Raw genomic sequence first — 13080 nt, forward strand, 5'->3', positions numbered from 1 at the left:
TAAAGTTCAAAACATAAATTTATTTCTTCAAATAAAAAGTGAAAAATTAAAGGTAACTTACAATACAGTGAATGAAATCTAATATAGTCCTAAAAGTTCCATCACAAGTCCAAAAGTATCAAGTAAACCAAATGAGTTCAAATGGCAATTCAAATGAGTTCCAATGGTAATTGAAATGAGTTTCTATGGTAATTCAAATGAGTTCCACTGGTAATTCAAATGAGTTCCAAGGGTAATTCAAATGCAGTTCACTAGTGTGCTGTAGTGCCAATAATCTTGATGTATCACAATGATTTAATCCAATAATGTCTTTACAAGAATTCACAGTAATTCAATACTAAGTCTGAGCACTTAGTAATGAATAATTGAAAGAAATAAATCCACTCAAAATGTTCACATCTTAGACTGGTGGTAATGCTAGGAATAACCAATTTCCAGTAAACCATCCTTTATGTAAAGAAATAAAGAACTGAGACACAGTACAGAAGGAAGAACAACTATAAACAAGGTCAAGTACTTTAGCAGCTAGCCAATCAGAAATTAGGTCAATTGGATCTCCTTTGAGGGAGTCTCATGAGCTGTACTGAACTCCTTGTGTTTACTTCAATAAAAGTACAACTTATTATCTTTGAAATTATGAGTGTGTTTACAAGAACGGTTTCATCACACAGAACAAACCTACAAATATAAAGAATTAGCTATTTATTATGTTATTTAGTAAATGACCCTTTAAATCTAGAATCATGAAAATTAACAAATATAATATAATCCAAAATAAGGTAAACAAACCAACAGGAATAGGAAATGTATTACTGCTATTAAAATGAAAAGATTAGATATTTAAGTGCATGTATCATGTTTGAATTAATCTCAGAAAACACTTTCATGCTTTGAAAGATATTTAACAAAAAGGTTATTTAAATAAACAGTTTAAATGGTGACATGAATAATATATAAGGCAATTTTAATCTGTCAGTATAAGCTGATTATCATTTTAAATATGACATAAGATTGGTCTGCTTGATTAAGAGACATGGGTACCATGAAACCCATGGCAACAATCCTCATGAAACCCATGGCAAAAATCCTCATGAAACCCATAGCAACAATCCTCATGAAACCCATGGCAACAATCCTCATGAAACCCATGGCAACAATCCTCTCAACTTACTATAAGAATGATGTTCCTCTGGGTTGATAACTCTTCAAAGAAACGTGGTTGCCCACAGAGTTTGACAGAGGATAGCAGGTATTTTATTTATTCATTGATAACAAAACTTGATGCTTTTATGCATCTTTGATTAAACATCTCTGGTAATACTACACTGTGTGTATGTGATTAAGATTTTTAATGTAGCTTTACAAAAAATTCAGTCATAACACTACGAGGTCTGCAGTGTGACAGTTTATAGTGATGTCTAGCACTGGGACATCATGCCGCAGGCCGACCAGTCCTAACACTAACCTCTTAATGCCAGGCACCTGGCAAGGCAGTTTAATGTATTTAGTTAAAGATATTTTATGATGCTTGAATATATTTGATACTGAGTAATCTTTGTAACAGTAATCATATTTAGTTGTACTCTTTACAGTCTTACTTTTGTAATGTAATGTGCTTCCATTGTAAACTACATGTTATTGTTCATTTCTATTACAACTATCATTTCTGTCATTGGAAAATATTTACCAGTGTCTACATGGAATATTTTCATGCATTTTCCTGAGTAATACTGAAGGCACCTCCATAACAGCAGGCTTAGTGTTAGACAATGGGCATGAAACTGCATTAGTGCCAGACATGCAATTGCCTAGCCTCACCAGATATGTTGATTCAAAAGCATGTACTATGCTCGTTCTGGCTTGGCAACACTGTTGAAAGGAGATTTGTTTCCAAGATATTTCTTTGCGTTGTTTTATTCAGTGGTAAAAAAAATAGCAAAGAGTAGATAAAAAATGGGGTACTGGTGCTGGCCCTTTACTTAGCAAGTCAATTTTCTCTTTTCATTTCCAGTGTGTGGGTACATTTTACATGCAGACTGAGCAAAAGCTATGTGTTAAATTAAGCCTGCTTGCTCATTATAGATATTAGGACTTGGAGGTATAAAAAAACCTCCTAAATATCAAGGAGCTGCTGACAATAAGTAGACTGAGTGCTGGACTTATAATTAAATTGGTACATGTCACAGAATAAGGCAAGAAATAACTTGGTTTCACCTTAGAACGATTTGATCATTTTCTTTGTACATGCATACAACATTACCTAGGGTGGATAATTGTTTTTCTAGGTAAGCGACTGAAGTCCATGAGATTATTTGAATCTTATTTTCTTTCCATGAGTTATCTGAATCTTACTATCATTACATGATATTATATGAATCTTACCGTCAAACATTTGAATATATGAATCACATTTTTGTCTGCCTATTTGGATAAAGTAGTTGAATGAGTTGTATGTTTACAGCGTGAAAGAATCACTGTATTTGTAGAGTATATATTTTTATTAATTCATTTCATAAATTTCCATCTTTCATCGCATTATGTTAAGTTGTTATTTGATCCAAGCATCCATTCAGGTCTATCCTGTTACAGTACAGTTTGAATCCTAACATCATATCAGCCCAGGTTAACTACAATTGTATCTTTTCAAAGTGTCCTTTTACTCCATCTCAAAACCAAGTAACCAAATTGTGCCATAAAACACCCAACCTAAATATCACACAAACAGAATGGTGGGGGTGTTGAAAAATAAAGAAAGCATGTACCATTTTATATAAACTTTATTCTGATTACAATATCCACACACTAATAAATTAGTTTCTATGAAAATGGATATAGGACAACCCAATAATTAAACAACCTTTCCCTGATGCACACTTTGCATCCTCTCTTAGTGAATATGGAAAACAAAGCTTTTTTTTATACCACAAAAAATGACTACATCAACAACGCCCCTTGCTTACAAACAAATAAAAAGTGCTTTAGCCTTGACATATAGAATGCAACCAAAGCAAAATGAAATTTCAAAAGCACATTGTAACACTTCTGAGAAGTTGAAAATTTACTTTAACTTCTAACTAAACCCACAAATCTAATGTGTAAGAGTTTTCCAGAGTTCTAGAGTGACTTGCCTACAATTACCAAATTATGTTCCTTTTGAGCCTGTGAAAGCTTAAATGACATAAAAAACAAGACAACTTGTTCAAAGTTCCAGTAAACAGAACTTGAGCACTAAGAATGACATTACACACCAACACAATATTTTACCATCCACAATACAGGCACTCAAGGTCTCAAACTGACTATGGAAATGTATTGTCCTTAGGGTCTCAAATTGACTCTGGAAATGAATAGTCCAATGGGTCTCAAACTGACTCTGGAAATGTATTGTCCTCAGGGTCTCAAATTGACTCTGGAAATGTATTGTCCTCAGGGTTTTAAATTGACTCTGGAAATGAATAGTCCAATGGGTCTCAGATTGACTCTGGAAATGTATTGTCCTCAGGGTCTCAAATTGATGCTGGAAATGTATAGTCCAATGGGTCTCAAATTGACTCTGGAAATATAAGTCTAATCCTGTAACTTGTCAATGCAAGTAGTATTAAGAGGGCCTCATGGGAAAATAGTCCTTGACTAAATGAGTCACCCTCTGTAAATAAAGTATTATTATCCTGATTATTATTAATGAAATAAACATACTGTGCAAACACCATTATGTTTTTCATCAGACTTATGATGACTTCCTATGACACCCAGAATCAATAAGTTCCTTAAATACCTATGTGGTCATCTTTTATCTCACAATGACCTTGACCTTTTCACACCAAAACTCAATAAGGTTCTACCTTAACCCAAGTGTAAATCATCCACAAAGTCTGCTAGCTGTAGATGAATTCACATAATAGTGCTAAAACAAAAATGCTAATATGATGGATGGATTTGCCGACATCATAACATAATAGTGCTCCATCTTGCAGCAGGTGTATAAAAAGTAGAAGTCCAATATCATCTGCTATTAAAAGGATGCACATCTACCATGGATTTATAATATAATTTTTTATTTTTAATTTACACTGTTCGTGTTTTTGTCTGAAAACAATCAAAATTGTGCAAATTTAGAAAATGATAATTACATATTTTTAATAGGCATATAATTTATTTTGCACCTAAAGAAAAAAAATCATTAACAAAATAAGGTATCAAAAATTACAATTACAATAAATGATGTCATAAAACAATGTGACTTGATTAGTCAAGATAAAACCTTGATTGACATGAGACAACATGAAAAGAGAAAAGTATCAATTTAACACTACAGGATGTACATCTTAGAAATCTTTCATGATATATATATATATATATATATATATATATATATATATATATATATATATATATATATATATATACAAAAACAGGTGGCAGCTAATCATGTAAATGGATAGATATATATAATAAAAAAAACAAAAGACAAATATTCAAAAAAATATTCATGAAAGCATGAGGTTTCTTTCCTATTCCAATGAAAGCAAAAACATTTCATATGAAGCAAAATATAGTAATTCCAAAACACAATGTACATATTATAACTAATCTAGAGTCCTTTTTAAAGATCAACAATATGGCAAGGAACTAAATTGTAAATGGAATTTGCATGTAATATTATCACTAAAGAACAGTGTAGGAGACCTATATACAATTAACTAAATTCTACGTAAAGCTGCTTAACAATCACTAGTAATATGAATACTACAGTAAAATCAGTCTTGAAAGACCTATGCTTTGAGTAACTGCTTATTTTTAGAGATCATGTTCTCAAAGCACTGGCTGATTGATGTTATAGAATCATGACCTGTAACAAGACACCACCTTTCTGAAAGACCATTGGTATTTTTTGGCTGAAAGGGTGGTCTTTCAAGACAGTTCAACTGTATATGGCAAAAGCAGCAAAGCCTGACATAGTATAAACAGGGCAAATACTTATCAAAAAGCTGGTTGCAATGACTAGGAAAGAACATCAGAATACAAATTATCACATGTCACATAAAAGAAAAGTCCCATTATCCTGAAGTTGACTTAATAGGTAACAAACAAGTAATGAAATTCAGACTTAAGATTTTATATTTATACACATCAAAATGTAAAAGCAATTTAAAATCACTTGCAATGTGTATGTAAGTGTTCAGCTTAAGTTAGAAATTGCTTTATAAATAAGTGTCATTCCACAGAAATGGGAAAGTACCCTGCCAACCTGACCCAGTGTTTATAGCATGCACTGCAATGATTATTATATTTTCCCCAATCTGTTCCAGTGTTTATAGCATGCACTACAATTATTATATTTTCCCCAACCTGTCCCAGTGTTTATAGCATGCATTACAAAGATTGTCATATTTTCCCCAATCTGTCTCAGTGTTTATAGCATGCACTACAATGATTGTTATATTTTCCCAAATTTATCCCAGTGTTTATAGCATGCACTACAATGATTGTTATATTGTCCCAAATCTGTCCCGGTGTTTATAGCATGCACTACAATGATTGTTATATTGTCCCAAATCTGTCCCAGTGTTTATTACATGCATTACAACAATTGTCATATTTTCCCCAATCTGTCCCAGTGTTTATAGCATGCACTACAATGATTGTTATATTGTCCCAAATCTGTCCCAGTGTTTATTACATGCATTACAACAATTGTCATATTTTCCCCAATCTGTCCCAGTGTTTATAGCATGCACTACAATGATTGTTATATTGTCCCAAATCTGTCCCAGTGTTTATTACATGCATTACAACAATTGTCATATTTTCCCCAATCTGTCCCAGTGTTTATAGCATGCACTACAACAGACTGAAGTAAAAAGTGACATAACTGTTACCACTGATTTGATAAAAGTAGACTATTTAAATGCACATCCAAAACCTTGCAAGTTTTCATTCCAAATGAGATGAACACAAATGACACCTGCATAATATCTTCCAAATGAGACCAGTCCAAAATTGTGCACATGCTTAACATTAATTTTGCCTCATGTATTTCCTGGAGTGTGTATACAATGTTCTTCCAAGGAATACTGATCTTACAAAGAGTGAAATAAACTGAAAGATATGTTTAATTAAATGCTAAAAAATGACAACCTGTGCTAAAATAGTTGGTACCATACACCTACATTACCTGTATGACTTTAACTTTAGATTTCTCAAACTCAACATATTTTTGTTGGCTTTTTAATTTCATGTAGCGGCACCAATCATCTCTCTTACCACAAGTCATACTCAAATCAACAAGACATGATGTCCAATAAATGCAATCAATGCTTGGCATAATGTCCAGTAAAATCAATCATTGACTTTTCTGCTTCTTTTTTCCAATCACGGACATGAATATTCAAATTCCTTCTTATACTTCTATGTTGTCAAGGTAATGCTGTGATGTAATAGCAGAAGCTTATCATGCAGGAATTTTTCATGAAAAGTATCGGCAGACTAAAGTACCTGAGGCTATGTGTAAAATTAGCCTTGTTCCCAGACCAACTTCACTGAAGCTAATATGAAAACCTGAGGAAGAGCTTACTGGTATCAGTTTGTAATTATTTACAACTGGTGTCAGATGGGTCAAACTAAGGTCCAGAAAACAATCTTTCACATGACTGATCAAAGATTATTAATACAGTAAACATCTGCATTTGCATATAAGATTTCATTCTGGTCTAGTAACATTTTTCAGCAGTTGCCTGATTGGATGAGTGGAGCTTTAAGATATTTTTCAACCGTAGGCATAACATTTTTGAAAATGTAGGGAAATAATAATAATAAAACATATTACCTAATGCAGTGTATGATAGTACGTATAATCACAGTTTTGTGAAAATGTTATGTCACAGATATGGTGCATTTACAATATATAGCTTTACAGTGGTACTTTGCAATGTTGTATTTATGACATAAATTACTTCACAGTGGTACTTTGCAATGTTGTATTTATGACATAAATTACTTCACAGTAGTACTTTGCTATGTTGTATTTATGACATAAATTACTTCACAGTGGTACTTTGCTATGGTGTATTTATGACATAAATTACTTCACAGTGTTACTTGGCTATGCTCCAAAACAAATTTTTTGAATCCCAGTTTGTTAAACACAACTTTCTGCTGCATAATAATTGACTTATATGGCACAAATATTAGACAAGAAAAATCAAATGTCTTGACCCAAGCATGAGATATTTACATTCTGCACTAGCTTTGAAGATTTTTATAAAAAAGTTAGCATGAAATACAGTACATCAAGAAATTAAATATTAGTATTTACAGTTTTAATCATTAACATTCATACAGGATAACTTCTACAGATCGCTGTGACAATATCCTAGTTATAAATGAAAAAGATATACTTTCTGAGCAAGAAACCAGACATTCATCATTTCATAATGCTGCATTTTGGTCACAGATCTTGGCATCTCCCCCGTGAATGGCATTATGGTCCTATAGATTTCTGATTATGCAGGTAATAGGTTCAAGCTTTAGACATATAGTAACACGATCCAAAAGTTGTTAGTCATATAGTAACATGATCCAAAAGTTGTTAGTCATATAGTAACACGATCCAAAAGTTGTTAGTCATATAGTAACACAATCCAAAAGTTGTTAGTCATATAGTAACATGATCTAAAAGTTATTAGTCATACAGTAACACGATCCAAAAGTTGTAGTTTAAAGCCAGCAAATGCTGTAAGAAGATAGGAACTTTTTGAAGAAAAGAATTACGTTATAAAAAGGGAAAGTTTTCTTTTGTAGTCAATGGAGTGACTTAGTGCTGAACTTTTATCAAATAGTCATGCAGTGAAATTTCATTATATTATGTATATTTCATACATGTCAATGTACCACAAGTAAAGTCCAAGTGCAAACAGCAAAGACCCTGATCTGCAATCACATAATTTGCTAGTAGATTAAGGTCTATCTTGTTTGTTCCACTGATTTCTCCTAAGAAATTATACAGACCCAGATCTGGTGGTGCAATATATTATGGAAGATATGGGTCAATGCAGATCATTGAAACGTGTTGAAGACATGATAGGATGTTTATAATTATATTAAATCCCATTGATTTGTAAGGTACCTTGGGTGTTCAAGGTATTGAGATTCGGATGTACAGATACACATAATTCCCAATAATTCAATTTATATTTTTATTAAATCTTCCAGTATATATATATATATATATATATATATATATATATATATATATATATATATATATATGTGTGTGTGTGTGTGTGTGTGTGTATGTATGTATGTATGTATATATATATGTATGTATGTATATATATATATGTATGTATATATATATATATATATATATATATATATATATATATATATATATATATATATATATATATATATATATATATATATACACACATGTATATATATAATTTTTCAACAATAAAAAGCAAAATGATATTATGAAAATCAAGGAATTCTTCAAACATACAATGTAAATTATGGTAACAATGATAAAAACAAAAATTCATAAGAAAAATAACAAAATTCCATCTTATTGTAAGTAATAATGTGAAAAGAGATTGCACCTTTTTGTTCTTGATATACTTTGCTTCCCCTATTTATCTTCACACCCAAAAACTGTACTCAAAGTAAATCAAATTAATAAAATTATCTGGATAAGCATAACTACAACTGCTCCCCCCCCCCCCGAAAAAACCCTACAATTATTTTTCTTTTACATAAAATGTCAAAAGTATGGAAGACAAAACAAGTGAATAAATGAATACAATATAATTCAAAATATCAAACGATTAGCTCTGAGATTACTGTGTCAAGATGTGCAGTATATTAACCTATCAGATGACATTTTTGCCCTTTTAATTCAGAAGTACCTGAAATCCATATGTAGGACTGGGCATGTCTGCTTGCATGGCTCAAATGGTAAAGTGCACATCTATAGTTAGGGAGGTCCTGGATTCAAGCCCCGGTACAGCCAATTTTCTCTATTACATTTGGCATTACGAGCAAGGTTCCACATTTGCACTTCCAACCTGATAGAGTGGATGCAGTTAAGTTAAAGTTGGACCTTGACATATCAGGACGTGTCTCAAAGATGGGGGGAGAAAGTGTAAATGGTAGGACTGGGTGTGTCAGCTTGGATGACTCAAATGGTTGAGTGCTCATCTAAAGATAGGGTGACCCTTGTTTCAATCCCTGGTCCAGTCATACATTTTTTTTTCCTGTAGCACATATGAGTAAGCACAACATAATGGGGGTGGTGGTGGTGATTATGGCTCTTTTATGCAACACACTATGATAGTTATGATATACACTTATCCAAAATTTCATCAAAATATCTTCAATTGTTCCAAAGTTATAAACCCAAAAATGATCCAAGTCACAGAATTACAGTTTCCATTGCCATTACACAGACCTGAGACACATAGCCCAACTATGGCTCTCAATGCATTGTCTAGTCTGGATAAATACTTGGGCAAAGTTGCATGAAAATCTCTCCAACTGTCAAAAAAGGGATGGATCAGACAAACAAATGCTAACTGATGCTGTAAAATAATAAACCGGACTCAAGATGTGAATATACAAATCATATGGTTTGAGGGACTAACACAATGTATGTGTGCATTTTGGATTTTTAAAGTAGCTTTAACAATATTTCAGTTCTATTACTACAATGTCTGCGTCGTGGTAGTTTATAGTGATGTATAGTACTAGGGTATCATACCGCAGACATGTAGCATGATGTTCTATCAAGTCACATTTTACTGACACCATGCCAGCCAGTCCCAACATTAACCTCTTAATGCTGAGCACCTAGTGAGGCAGCTCATAGTACCATTTTTATGTCTTTGGTATGACTTGGCCGGGGTTTGAACCTGTGACCTCCCGCATCCAAGACAGATGCTCTAACCAGAATTTATGTAGTACAAACTCTGGGGCAACTGTTCAATATTACAGAGGTTTTAGAAGTCTCTTAGGTTATTTGTCACAACGGTTGTCTTGTGCTTAGTGGTTGTATAGTATTAACTGCATGGGATAAATACCGTCTATACTCACTTATAAGACAAGCCCAATAGCAAACTGCACAGACCTAGATCTGCCTTTGCAAAATGCACTGGTAGATCTGGATCTGTGCAGTTTGTTGGGAGTAATCAGTAGAACAAACAACAGAGACCTTGATCTTCAGACACATTACGTGATGTCAAATCCAGATCTTTGTTGTTTGCAGTTTGACTCAACTTATAAGCAAGCATATATGGTATGGATGTTGCATGTCAAACATGCTAAATTACCAACTTTCATTTGAGCTCACATGTCAGTCATGTATGACAAATATGGTCAAGTTGGACTGTTGATATACAAGTAACACTGGCTATAAATTCAGCATAGGTCATTATTGTCTGACTATCATGCTCATCATAGTCAAATCCGATCATTCTCCAAAGTTATCTGTTGCAACTGATGAAAGTGATGACAATGAAGAGGTCTAGGAGTCTGTTGTTATGATAAAGCATACCCATTATGATTCAATGACAATGGAGGAGCTCAAAACATTGTTGGAAATTTGGACAGCAAGGATGTTTTCTTGGAATTTGAAGCAAAAAGGCATAAGGAAACAAAACATGACCTGTACAATTTTAGTTGAGTTTCAATCCTGTTATTCAATGTTGTTGTTGTTGTTGTTATAGGGTTTAACACCATTTTTCAGCACAAGATAGGCTATACATGGCGGCCAGTATTAATGGTGGAGGAAGAACCGGGAAAACCCCAGAAAGAACCACCGACCCACGAGAAGCTACCGGCAAGCTTTCTCACATATCCACATTTGCCGAGCCCGAGACTCAAACCCATGCAGACAGAGGTGAGATGGCAGTGATCCGTGACGGAGAGCGCTTTAGACCACTCGGCCACTCGGGGCCCCTTGTTATTCAATAGTCTAATCAATTATTTATTCACACTGTGTAAGTCTTTCATTATTCTATTCACCTTTTGTGTCACTATACAGGAAAGAAACAAATCAGTAATTATTAATGAACTATACATTTTATTGTTAGGCAATATTTATTTACTTACTAACATACATAAAAGACTTTGTTTTTGTTTCTTTTCTAAATGATGGATTTGTAGATCTTTCAGTCAGCATTGTTCACCTTGACTTACAGGCAGCTCAGCATAAAATGATGACATTTATAGTCTCAGAGCAGGTGCTGGGTTGGTCAACTTATAACTGAACAGGTTTATAAGGCAGTAAATATGGGTCAGGGGTAAAGTGGTCTGAATATGAAAATAATCTTATTACAGAATACAAATTTACTTGCTTCAAGAGTAAGTGGGAATGTTATTTTGGCAACAGGTCTTATTTAGAGCTGGTCACAAAAAGCAATTTTACTCTATGCACTGCCTACACTAGGAGAAAAATGGAAATACAATTTTGGTCACAAAAACAATTTAAGAAGAGTTGTATGGTTTAATGACATTTTTCACAACAAGATTGGCTATACATGGCGGCCAGTATAACTGGTGGAGGAAGAACCTTAGAAAACCCCAGAAAGAACCACCAACCAATAAGAAGCTATTGGCAGGCTTTCTCACGTACCCACATTAGCCGAGCCTGAGACTCGAACCTATGCAGACAGAGGTGAGATGGCAGTGAACCATAACAGTGATCACTTTTAACTACTTAGCCATTCGGGGCCTATAAAAAGAATTTAAAAGATTATCTATATGCAGATATTCTCAAACTACTAAATTTGTAGTACTCTGTATCGGTGACAACATTTCTTACCACAAGACCCCCCCAAAAATCCACTATTGCTACATTAGTCTATTGCCAACAAGGCACTGACTATTTAAAATGGCTGCTCTAAACTAAAATTTCAAAATGGACAGCACATAAATCATCCTGGCTGCAAGTTCTGATGAGAAATGTTTTGAAAAATGCACGTCATTTCATTACAATATGGAGAATTTTCCAAAATGTAAACCAACTATAACTAATATGACTATGAAAAAAACTTACTCTGAAAAAACAAGTTATAAATCTAGATAAATGCATGCATCAAATTTAAATCTTAAATGAAATATCAAAGTAATGTATTGATTAGGATTAATGAGATCCACTTTTATTTCAAAAGTCAGAAGACGACATTTATTTTCAATCATTTTCACAGTAACATTCTGCAATGCTGAAAGCATACAATGCTTAGGATTTTGTACCCAGTCTCTGCTATAAAACGCTGATGACATACTATTGGTACAGATTAACTTGTATCAACAGAAACTGTCATTACTCACAATTTGTTCAATTATTTTTTGGAAATGAAATATTGAAAATAATGATTAAAAACCTGCACATAGAAAGTGTCATACAAAATAAAAGACATGAACATTTTGCATTGTTCTTATTACTAGTACTAATAGTATATTTTGATGGTTAATGATCTGAATATGGTGATGATGATGATGATAGAGATGATAAAATTTCATATGTATTCTGAGAATAGCTGGGGAGATAATAATGAAAAAAGGGGTATAATTCTAGAGATTTAGTGAAAGTATATACAGTTACTAAATTTTTCTCTGAGATCATGATGACATAAAGCTGAAAACCAATTTGACTTGCAAACAAAGAATATATGCGGACATCTGTGGAATTATTGTGGATTTACTAAATTAAGGAATATTACATTCAAAGATAAATGTACCATAATAATCACACTAGTTTTCTTCTCATTTGTTAAAAAATCAGAAGACTAAATCTCAACATTTGTACAAGTATTCTAACTATGTCTTAAGCATCCCAAAGCATCACCTCTGAGAAAATTCAGGAAAATATATTGCACAACCAGCAGAGGCATAATAAATCCTGAAAACTCTACTACCACACCTCACATTTTTTGACAGGATTCATTGGGGATCCTGGTGCACAGTTGTAAAGCTTTGCAAATTCCTTGGAGTTGGAAAGTGTTCCAATTACTCTGCAAAAAGAAATAATTTATTTAAATAAAAAAGTGCAGTATGCATATATTCAAACAAAGACACACACAC

The 13080-nt window shown here is 33.1% G+C and overlaps 1 protein-coding gene across 3 annotated transcripts in view; it reads right to left on the minus strand.

The window, feature by feature from the left end:
* Positions 1–8430: 8430 nt before the first annotated feature.
* Positions 8431–13080, minus strand: part of LOC149781726 (endothelin-converting enzyme homolog) — a 181165-nt gene continuing 176515 nt past the window's right edge. For all 3 annotated transcript variants that reach the window (XM_089935835.1, XM_089935834.1, XM_089935836.1), the window contains exon 20: positions 8431–13010. In XM_089935835.1, the coding sequence (XP_089791961.1) occupies positions 12911–13010 (100 nt within the window). In that variant the 3' untranslated portion in view covers positions 8431–12910. The remainder of the gene's footprint in view (positions 13011–13080) is intronic.

Source organism: Sinohyriopsis cumingii, chromosome 15 (genome assembly GCF_028554795.1).
Source record: "Sinohyriopsis cumingii isolate HCF-2022 chromosome 15, ASM2855479v2, whole genome shotgun sequence".
Lineage (NCBI taxonomy): Eukaryota > Metazoa > Mollusca > Bivalvia > Unionida > Unionidae > Sinohyriopsis > Sinohyriopsis cumingii.